Source organism: Alligator sinensis, unplaced genomic scaffold (assembly GCF_000455745.1).
Source record: "Alligator sinensis unplaced genomic scaffold, ASM45574v1 scaffold103_1, whole genome shotgun sequence".
NCBI classification, from domain to species: Eukaryota; Metazoa; Chordata; order Crocodylia; family Alligatoridae; genus Alligator; species Alligator sinensis.
In genome coordinates, this window is record NW_005842226.1 from 1,075,669 (window position 1) to 1,086,981 (window position 11,313).

At 41.4% G+C, this 11,313-nt stretch overlaps 1 protein-coding gene across 2 annotated transcripts in view; it reads left to right on the forward strand.

The window, feature by feature from the left end:
- Positions 1 to 11,101, forward strand: part of MBD3 (methyl-CpG binding domain protein 3) — a 27,600-nt gene extending 16,499 nt beyond the window's left edge. For both annotated transcript variants that reach the window (XM_006027180.2, XM_006027181.3), the window contains exons 6-9: positions 2,523 to 2,613; positions 3,141 to 3,318; positions 6,861 to 7,058; positions 9,204 to 11,101. In XM_006027180.2, coding sequence (XP_006027242.1) covers positions 2,523 to 2,613; positions 3,141 to 3,318; positions 6,861 to 7,053 — 462 coding nt within the window. In that variant the 3' untranslated portion in view covers positions 7,054 to 7,058; positions 9,204 to 11,101. The remainder of the gene's footprint in view (positions 1 to 2,522; positions 2,614 to 3,140; positions 3,319 to 6,860; positions 7,059 to 9,203) is intronic.
- The last annotated feature ends 212 nt before the right edge of the window (positions 11,102 to 11,313 follow it).

An 11,313-nucleotide genomic window follows, 5' to 3' on the forward strand; every position in this document is an offset into this window, starting at 1 on the left:
TACCAGATCCAGTATGGCATTCCCCCTAGTGGGACCGTGTACCTCCTGTGTCAGGTGGAGGCCCTGTACACAGGTTAGAAACCTGCGTGAGCGGTGGGACTTTGCTGTCTGTGTCTCCCAGCAGATGTCCGGGTAGTTTAGGTCCCCCATGACTACCGCCTCTTTAGCTTTTATGGTCTCCGAGAGCTGCCTCAGGAGCCCCGAATCTCTTTCTTCCCCTTGATGTGGGGGTCTGTAGCAGACCCCTACCACCAAATCCCTTTCTCCTTGCCCCCCATGTGGCCTAACCCACAATCCTTCTACCTCCTCATCCTTGGATTCCGTCTTGATGAGGGTCGATGTATATTGCTTACTGACATAGAGCGCCACCCCTCCCCCTTTCTTCCCCACCCTGTCCTTTCTGTACAATCTATAGCCCTCATATAGACCTAGCTGAGATGTCTCTGCAGCACGACTACCAAGAGGACCATGGGTTTTAGGTAAGGGGGTAGGAGGGGTGGTGAGAGAGTAATAAAGGTGAGAACCACTGTCTTGGGACACGCTCAGTACCTGAATGCCATCAACAACAGCCAAAACCCAGTTGTACTTTAAGTTAAAGTATTATATGTTTGTAAACTAGAGGTGATCCAAAGCAAAAGGAAACCTTTAAATTTAATTTAATACAGTCACAGGCTACAAAAACCTGTGTTTTGGATGTATGTAGTTATGAATATTGGTAAAAAATAAATCTTTGGAAGTGGGAATTCCTTTGTTGGAAATTCTCATTTCATTGCTGCTACCTGGAACTGTCAGCCTGTCACTTCGGCAGAGTTATTGATGGGGTTTCCATGAATCCTTTCCTACAGTAAACCCATCTTTTTAGTTCTCTAGAAACTAGGTGTTCACTTGTCGTTGGTATATTCAGTTGCTCTCAACTGTTTACCTAATTTTTCAGTTGCCTACTCTTGTTCCCTACTCCTTGAAGCTGTAGCTGTATTACAATATACTTCATACCAAGGGGAAATTATTTTTTTTCAAACTGAAAATGCTGCATAATAGAGGCATTTCAAAGCTCTTTTACTCGACCTCAGAGTATCTTTTTCTGAAATAGGAATTATGATACATTTGAAATGAATTCTCCCCTCAGTGACTTTTTTTCCCAAGCAAGATAATAATTTTAACACAGCCTCCCTGGTTTCAACCTTGCCTTACATTGGTCTATTTCTTACCCCACCTCATTTCTCTTTGTGTTTTAAAAATATCATTTCATATCTCTCCCAGGCATGTGTTTTTTGAGGTTCCCTGCATTTGGATGGTTCCATTTATCTAACTCAGTTAGGCATAGAGGGCTATTGCAAGCTCATTATCTTTCTGTATCCTTCTCTGCACCCTCTACCTATTTATCTCCAGCCCTGTGCACTACTCTGTGCTGCAGTCCTTGCTAGAATAGCTTCCGACTATTTTACCCACAGGCTGCAATATTCTCTTTAACTTTGGTCAGGCAGTTTTTGGTCTGCCCTCAAACTTTGGAATAAATTCTTAGGCCATTCAGCTATTGAGTTTAATATCTACTGGATGTCAAAATCAAGGCCTAAATGTTGCTTTCTGTGATTTGGAAGTTGAATCTCCTATTCTCTGTAGAACGGACAGATGTTATTTTGACAGGCCAAGGAGAAGGAACCATAATTTGGCTCTCCTTGTGATACGAGACGGGGAAGCTTTCTGTGGAGCTCTGCGGGCTCTTTGTAGTTGGTAGTTTCTTAACCCTAGGTGAATTCGATTTTTAGCCACAGAAAGAAAGCATTGTCAAGTAAATTGGTATAATCCTGTATCCAACTACCTGTAATGATAATGTGTGTCTGGGATTATGATCTGAACATATATCCCGCTGTATCATTGCCTTTTTTAACGAGATTGGCCCGTGTCTTCCCTACCTGAAAAGCTTCATTCCAGACATCTGCGATTTTGGGCAGTTGCTAAATGTTGCCAGTTTATCTGCTGACAAACTATTGCAGTTATTTTATTAATCTTTAATTTTCTAGAGAGCTGAATTACTCTGCTGTCCCATTTAGAAGCAACTCCCAAAGGGAAGCTGGGGAACAGTTTTCTTAGCCATCTGCTAAAGAACAAGGATTAAGAATAAGTCAGCCTGCCAAAAGAAATGTTAGCTCAGAAGTACAGCCCCTCTTAATTTACTCTTAGATGAGGTCTTGCCAGTGTTGGCTTGCCATCCTAGCACTGCACATCAGAAAGGAAGATTAGAAACATTGGAGGGTCTGGAAAAGAGAAAAAGAAACAACGTTCAAGCTAATAAATCAGGACAGAAATGATATGGTAGTGGATCCAACCTTCGAGAGGTTTTGTTGTTGTTGTTTTTTTTCTAGTAATGCAAACTGTTCCCTTTCCAAAGACACATCAGGCCCCTCTGATATATCAGCTCTGGTGCCCAAACTGGATACTTTGGCATGGCCATTGGGTGGTCTGCAGTGTTAAACATATTTTTCTGTTTTACAAGAATGAATACATGTTTTCTTTGATGTTAGCTCTTCTGGGAAAAGAAACTAAGTGGACTGAATGCCTTTGACATTGCAGAAGAGCTGGTGAAAACAATGGACCTTCCAAAGGGTTTACAAGGTAATTAGTGTACTCTTTTAACTATAGTCCTGGCACTGTTATATCAATTTAATTATGTGTTCTAGAGGGAGTGTTGCCTTAATCCACTTCCTGTCTTGCCTTTAGCACAGTGTGGACAAGTCCTAAGTTCAGAATTGATAATACTGTGGCTTAGGAAGACTAAGTTTGGTGACCCATAGCCCTGAGGGTTATTGAGGGATAGCAGGAGCAAGTGACATGCCTTAGCATGGGGTGATGCAGGACTCCTAGGAAAAAGGAGAAGAAAATTAGTATTATTCTAAAACGTAAAGGTGTTGCTATACCACTGCATGAGCAGGACTGGTTTAATTTGGGGTGCATAGAACAAGGACTCTTAGACTTTGAAATCAATCTGAAATGGCTACAGCTGTGAAATTTATGTTGTGCTGACCTTAAGTAACAGTAAATAGCTGTATCACTTACAAAACATGACAGAAGCCCATATTGCTCTTAGTTATTTCTACTAAGTTTGTGAAATTGCTGACTTTTCCTATCTTAACAAACATTAGGTGTTGGACCTGGCTGCACAGATGAAACCCTTCTCTCTGCCATAGCTAGTGCCCTGCATACTAGCACTATGCCCATCACTGGACAGCTGTCTGCAGCGGTAGAGAAGAATCCTGGTGTGTGGCTAAACACCTCACAGCCTCTCTGTAAAGCATTTATGGTGACAGATGAAGATATTAGGTATTAAATCAGAAAAGGATTTTTCCTTCTCTTGGGATGGTTCTTGGTACTGAAATGGTTAATGCCTATCTTATCAAAGCCAAGCTGGTAGGAGTATGACATGCTGGTTTTATTTTGTTGTTTTAAATCAGTGCATCAAAAGTTGGAAATATGCTCCTTTTCCCCTGTCCTCATCCCCTTTGAAATGCCACTAGTGTTTAATTATTCTTTGGGCCATGTTCAGCCAGTTGCTCCCTGCAGTTCTAGCTGACACTTGTCCATTATATGTAGAGACACCTCTTTTTGTATTGAATAAAGAAATTTGAGGTTCAGCGTGTCCTAGTTTAAGATGCTTTTAAAAGAAACTCTCATTTCTCTTCTCCTCTCCTCCATTCCAAATGTGCAGGAGCAGTAACTGGCTGTTCCTGTTTCCATTTTGTACACTTGCATTCTCAGTGTTGGGAATAATATTAACTGCTTCTGTGTGACACTGGTCCTATGTTCAGTTAGGCATTCCTTGCTGTCAGTGGCAGTATTCCTTGCTAAATGGCAGTATTCTCCAGCAACAAAGCTAAGGTTGATCAAGTTTTGGCCTGTAAACTTTTTTTCCCTAAATTCCAGCCTAACTTTGACATGTCTAGCTACTAAGTAATTATGCTACTTGAAGGAAACATCTTTCTGTTTCTTATCTATATGCTATTTATAGAAGAATTCTCACATTCTTAAAGAACATGAAGTCAAGCTTGCACAAGTTAGGAAATGCCAGAATTAGGTTTGAATGTGAAACCTGAATTTGGTCCCCTTGTGCATATGGATTATGATGCAGTTATTAATTACCATGATTGCCCACTATATTTTTCCATGGAACACTTGCCTCATTCAATACACAAAATGGACTTATCACTTCATGAGCATCTATGCAGTATTTTTTTTTTACCTCAATGTATGTAGCTCCACACTTTATTTATTGCATGTGTTTTTAAGCCTTTCTCTGAATACAGAATTATCTATGGCAGGGGTGTCAAAGATCTGGCTTGCAGGCTGGATCCAGTCCCATAGCCTGGGCCACAGTGCTGCCCCTAGGTCTGGGGCTTCCTCTGCAGCCAGTGTATGCTGGACTGGTCTCACATGCAGGGCCCTAGATGTACACCACATGAGACACAGGCCCCAGCCAGTCTGGGTCCCATGCTACGCACACTGCCTGCCCACACCCTATGCAGCAGAGGGCCCAGACTGGCTGGAAAAGGTGCTGCACACAGCATGCATCCTGTACAAGCCCTTCGGGACTCTTGCATGTGGTGCAGTTCCAGACTAGTCAAAGCGGGTGGTGCAGGCATAAGATCCAGCCATGTGGGTGGGTAGAAGAGTCCGTAGGCCCAGTCTGGCCCATGGGGCCAGCCTTGGACTATTGATCTGGCCTAATGGGCCAGACTAGTTTAATGTCACTGCTAGACGGTGTCTATTATTAGCATTATAATGTTTCATGAGCATCGTTAAACTTACGCCTTGTGAGATGGAAGGGCATTGTCCCCAATTTATCAGAAACTCAGATATTATGAGTCACAGAAATGTTAGTCCAAAATGTGCAGTAATTTTGAGTGCCCAATTTAAGGCACTTAGAACTTGCCTTTTCACAGAACTTGGCGTTTTATAGGCTTTTACAAGCTCAAAGTACAGCTCTCATTGATTTCAGTTACGTGTGAGCGCTCAACACTTCCATAAGTCAGCTCCTGGATCCCAAATTATGCCCTTGTAGTTGAGGGATGTACAATTTAGTGGCCGTTCTGAAAAATTTAGGTAACATGAATAGCGTCACATGTGCACTCTGTGGCATAGGCAGGAATAAACTAGTTCTCCAGGGGGCATTCATGTGGCTTAACCATGAGACCTTCCTTTCTCTCTTTGCAATCCCCTTCCTCTTTCCAGCTATTGAACAAGTGAAGCCAGTGTTCCAGCAACAATATTTTTCACTGCACAAGAGCCTGGATTCATGCCAAAAGCAGGTCCATCCACCCTTCACCTTGCACTGAGGCAGGCAGTGGTCCTGTTTTTAAAAAAAAAACACAAAAAAAAACGTAGGGGGAGGAGGTGGGGAGAAAGTATGTGATCATGGAAGAAAAGACTTATTCAAATGCACGGGAGGCCTGAATTATTTCTGGCATTTCCTAACTATTGTGTGCTTGACTTCGCAGCTTATGTTCTTTTGCCATAATGAGTGTGTGCGCAAATTCCTTGGGTTTTTTTTAACCTTATGAACTGAAATAACCAGAAATTCCACCATATGTCATTATCGTCGGTTGCATAGTTACGAGCAGGCGTAGAATCTTTAGATCCATGAGACCATCTTTGTCATTTATGCTAATCAAGTAACTGTGAAAGGATGCCAACCTGTTACTGTTGTGCAGTAAGAGTAGTGGAATAACCCACTTGACAGTGGGTTTAATGTGTATTTGCTGACAGGGAATATATATATTACTGGTGAGACGGGAATCTTGATTTCCATGGACTTCCTAAGAGAGTGAGATGTAATGGTGATGAACTTTCCTGGCTGTTTCCATCTGACCCCTTTACTTAAACCCAGCTCTGTGTCTTCTCTTACTTTAACTCCTCATTATATTACCATTCTTGTCTATCCAGCCTTAATTTCCACTCCTTATTCCAGGCTCAGTATCAACTCCTCTAGACTCCCTGTTCCAATGCAGTCTTCTTCCCCCTTACTCCCTGCATTTCCAGTTCCCTTATCCAGCCATTAGTAGCCTTTTTGGGAAGGGCAGCATATCATTCTAATCAAGAAATAAATTCTTTGGCTCCTGAACTCATTTTCTTTACCCATGGTTCCTCCTGCAGTCTCAGCGACTGTTTCCACACCTCACCTAAGTTTCTTATCCCAGTTCTAGTTTTTACCCAGGCCCGTGACTTCATCTGATATCTCTTCCTTGTGGCGTCAGGTCCGTTCTCTGCCTGGTTCCCAACATGCTGGCCTCCATTCACAGCTGGTCTTCAAAGAATTTAATTGCTAAAAGCTAAGCCTAAATTTTTCAGTCTTATAACTTAGCTAAATTTGAACAAGGTAGCAAAAGGGACATCTCTGACACACAGACCCCTTGTGCCACATTTCAAGTCTGCTTCAAAGAAAGGTGTGATTTAACTTTTAAAAAATGAGCAAGATGTTTTTTCCTGACTTCTATTCTTGGAAATGATTGAAACTTTTGAGTGATGCATTCTTTTCTTCCTCACCCTAGAAATATAGATACCCACAACCCGTGGCAGTCAGACTTGGAAAATTTCTTCTTAAAGGGCTACGTTTTTGGTAAAATTAAGAGCCTGTTTTCACTTGTTTTTAATGGGAAGTGTAAGACAACTTTAAGCATACCAGCTCCATTGGTACCATGATGTTGGGATGTTTATTTAAAAAAAAAAAAAAAAAGGACCCTTTTGGGACTTTCTTTTTAGCTCTTTCTTCCATCAACTCTCATCTTATGTTTAAGGAAAGGGAAGTTAAATCCCTCAAACTTACCATCTTCTAGAAGTAATGTGAGAGGGTTTTTTTTTATTTCTGGCAGGAAGCAGGAGGAGCTGGTGCAGCAGGTGCGGAAGAGGCTGGAAGAAGCGCTGATGGCTGACATGCTTGCCCATGTGGAGGAAATAGCAAGAGATGGGGAAGCACCCTTAGAGAAGGAAGGGGGAGATGAAGAGGGAGAGGAAGAAGAGGAGGAGGAGGAACAGGACCATGACCAAGAGATGGAGAATGTATAGTCCAGGTAATTTGGTCATTCTGCTCCGTTACCTCCCTTCTCACTTTATAATCTGCACTAAATAATGCGGCAGTAATTGGGACTAATGCTGTTCTCATGCAATTTAAAGCTGAGTGGCTTCATTTAACGTGGGTTTAGCATACATCTTGGAACCATTCATTCATTTTAAATTTCTCAAGGATTCAGTTGTTAAAGGTAGGTGACTTGAAGTTTATCTAATTTGAAATTAATTTGGGGGTGCTTTGTTCTAGATTGATAAATGTTTGTCCCAAAAACACCGTTGGACCTGAAATTATACTTCTTTGGAGTCTTACCATAGGGTAGTGATTCTCATCTTGGGGGCTGCAGCACCCTGGTGTCCCTTGAGATCCTTTCAAAAGTGCTGTGGCATGTCATGTGTTCTTACCGCTGATAATTGTGCAAGCGTGATTCACAAGATAAACCCAGAAATTTCAAATAGGAATTCACAGTGTTAAAAACATTCTGACCTGTTATGGCCTTCCTGAGTTCTTTGCAACAAGAATTGCTCTGTTATTTTCCTATAATCAAAAAACAAGTGATAATGAAGAGGGCATTTTCTGAGGGGTGCTGAGTCTGAAAAGGTTGAGAACCACTGGCATAGAGGCTAAGCAATGTGTTCAGACCTGGAATTGAAATACTTTGGTTGAGACCATACGTGCCAAGAGCTTGTTTTGTTGCTTTATGTTTTATAACTGTTCTTTGATCAAGGAATGTTTTCTTCACAGGTGCTAAATGCACTTAATATGTTAGTGCCTTTAAAGAAATGCTGAAAGTTCTTAGAAAATCTTTGGAAAATGCATGCTTTAAATAACATCTTGGATTTTTTTAAATATTTTTTCCTGTTTTCCATTGTGAAAGTATTTAGGCCACTCCCAGGAGGGCAGAATTATTGGGCATGAGGGGCAGCCTCACTAGATGTGCTTACCATCTTTCCTTGGGAATTCAGTTCATTTTCTTCTCACTTCAGCTGTCTTTCGATTTACCAGTAAAGACTCTTTTGTAGGACTTGGATAGAGTCTGTGCCTGAGGTTTACTCTGAACTGTGTCCAAGAGCTAGGAAGTGCAATCTATCCATCAAAAAGCGAGCAACTGAATATACAAGGTGGTCTCGGGCATTTTCAGTGAACTGAAAAAAAGAAACAGACTTTCAGTTAGTGCAATCTTAGGTGCTGCCTGTATTAGTAGTAGGATCAACACTTTGACAGGATTGTGCTTTCTAAGTTCCCCATTCCCCGTTCCTTTTAAAATTGCCTTCCAAAAGAATGTATCATCCCCTTTTAATGTACATGACTTCTACCGGTGCTGATTACAAGGGAACATTTTAAAAGTAAAAGTAGACCTTATAAGGCTGTTGCCTTATAAACTGACTCAGAGAATTCAAAGTAGAAGCAGAGTTTTTATTTTCTATGATTCATGTAGGACCAAGCTAAGATACTTCAGTTAGTATAATATGAAATGCAGTACATGGGCATAAGGAGCTGTTTTGTGGTGGGGAAGAACAATGTTTCTGTTCCCTTGCTCTGCTTTGATGTAATCCTGGTCAGGAGTCATTTGTACTGTCAATTAAATTCATGCAATGAGACAAAGCAGAGGTCAGTCACTGCTCATTTTAAATTATACCCCAAGAACAGTTCTGTCACTGGAATGGGATGGCCAATATCCCTGGTGCTTCATTGAAAAGATTGCAGTTTTGTGAGCCTGTAAGCCAAGAAATAAAATCTTTGAGGAGGAAAGAGTCCCTAAGATGGAACAGGAGAAAGAAGAAATCTGCCTGAGAGAGAGGCCCATGTATGATCAGGAATGACTTTTGTTTTCCTCCCCTCCACACAGGGAGATGATTGTTCTCATAGGATTTGCTTGGAAAGACTCTGCTTTTATATTTGGGTTGCTTTCTCTTCTGCCATTTTCACTCAATTAGCTTTCTTATAATTTCTGAGGCTGAAGCAACAGCAGCCAGCAAGGTAAGAGGCTGCAGTAGAGAATAGGGGCCAAGGAGGCAGAGTATTGAAGATCTAGACAAGACACCACCCTCATCTTCAAAGAGACCATTTGCTGTAAAAATGTAAAGGTACCTTATGACTTTACTGACTCTTCTCTCTCTCTCTCTCTCTCTTTCCCCCTCTCTTCTAGGGAGTACCGTCTCAGAATTCCCAGTATAAACCCTATCAGCAGGGTCAGCACAACTATTTACAAAGCCAAGAGTGTCTGCAGAGTAAATTGCACCAACCGTCCAACAGTACCTGTGAGCATGTTTGATGTCCACTTCAGGAAAAATGTTGAGAATCTGAAGACTCATTAATTGCTGAACAGTTTTGAAGATGGAACTTGACTAAACTCTGCTTCCTTCTCTTTCTAAAATTGTAGGGCAGTGGGGGATACAAAAGTGGGAGGGGGGAAAGGGATATAAAAGTGGTGCAAAGTTTAATACTAGAAACCAAATTCCTTATTTTATTCATCAGTCAGTGATAAGATGTGGTCAGTTGTTTTGTTTTTTTTTCCCCCAGGCCCTTCTAAGTATATTTAGTGGTGAACCTGAAAAACAGTTTTCTCTCTGACACAGATGAGAGATCCTCATTCAGTCCTTGGCTACTCTGCTGTAGGCTACCAGTTTGTACCAGACTGTAGGAGGTCACTTTATGTTGTGGATTGTCATTCCATACGTGAATTCAGGTGACTGAATTTCATTTGCCTCACAAGACCACATTGGACTTGAAGCGTAGTCTCAGAGATGAAAAGCCTCTGCTGCTTCTGTTTGACACTATGATGAGTTGGGGAAGGTACAGTTGGGATCAGTCTTGCATCAGCGACAACCTGTTTTCATAGCTAGTTCTTGTACCATGTAAAATGCGCTAGCTGCCAATGCTTGGTATGGAAAATTGTGTGTGTTCAAACATATAGCCCGTTAGGTTTTCCAAAGGTATATATATCAGCATGTGGTATAAGGAGTGTTCAGCTTTGATGCAAGTCTGGTTAGAAAGATCTCGACCGCTAAAAAGGAGAGTACAGCATAATGACTCATTTCTGGTCAACTATGAGGAAAAAAATCCTCCTTTCTCTTCTGGTGCCATGTACCCCAACCTCTGTTACGTGAGTGTGGAGGGAAGGAGACTCATTCCCATAGGCTTGTCTACACATCTCTTTTCAAGTGTAGTAATGTTCTGACCTCTTTTAAAACAAGAAAAGAAAAAAAAAAAAGATTTTTCTATATCAAAATGAATCTAATGCTTTTTATTAAGTGTTGAATCTTTCTTATTTGCATGTGCAGTGGAGTGACCAGCAATCTGTGTCCAAAACTAAATGACATGGAACCTGCCTTAATGTGTTTATAAGTATTTGGCTTCACCATGGGTACCTTGAATGATTCCCCAGTCTCTTCTAGTACATCTTTGAGCAAATAGCAGGGGAAATTTAGCCACGGATGAAAATAATTCATCCAGGGAGAGGTAGTGAAGTGAACGTTTATAGCTTGAAGAAAATATCCACTAGGTTGCAAATTCTTTAGTCTTAGGATATCCATGCATAATTCATATCTGAAAGCATCAGCTGAGAGTACAATATAAAATGGTGGATTAAAATCTTGTACCATCATCCAGTTGTGCGAGTTATTGGTATCCCAAAACTTGGGAAAGATGTAGCTCCCAGAGCCTTTGTCATATAGGAACGATTAGCAATAACCGTGAGGCCCCAGGGGGCATTTCCTGGAAAGTAATGACCTCCTTTGGGAATAGTTTGCTGTACTGGCTTAAGTAGGCTTAAGTTCCTTGAGAAGTGTCCTATGCCAAAGGGAATAATGCTATATTAACCCTTTCTTTAAACAGTTCCTCAGTATTGTTGCTCATTCAGAGTACTCCAAGAAGACTGAATTTGTACTGTGCTGCTGTTGTCCCAGACGTTGGTTTGGGGGATCTTGTCTGGTGCAGTTGCCAGCTAGAATTATTTTTCCTTTTTTTTGAACAGTCTGTTACGGTTATTCTGTAAGTTTGTTCTCCTGTAACTCATTGTCTTCAATTAAATGTTTCTCACAGAAAGCAGAGCTTTTTCTAGTCTGTATCAAGTCCATTTGGAGTCTCTGTGCAATGCCAGCGTAAGCTGTTCAGGCTAGGATGCATTTGAAATGGTACATCTCTCATGTTCAGGACTTGGGGGAGGGAAATGCCAAGTGAACCATGTGCTAGGTTGGCACTTCTTGCAGAGGGCTCCTGTGACTTCACGGTGGACGAGATATCGGCAGTTTTAAAGA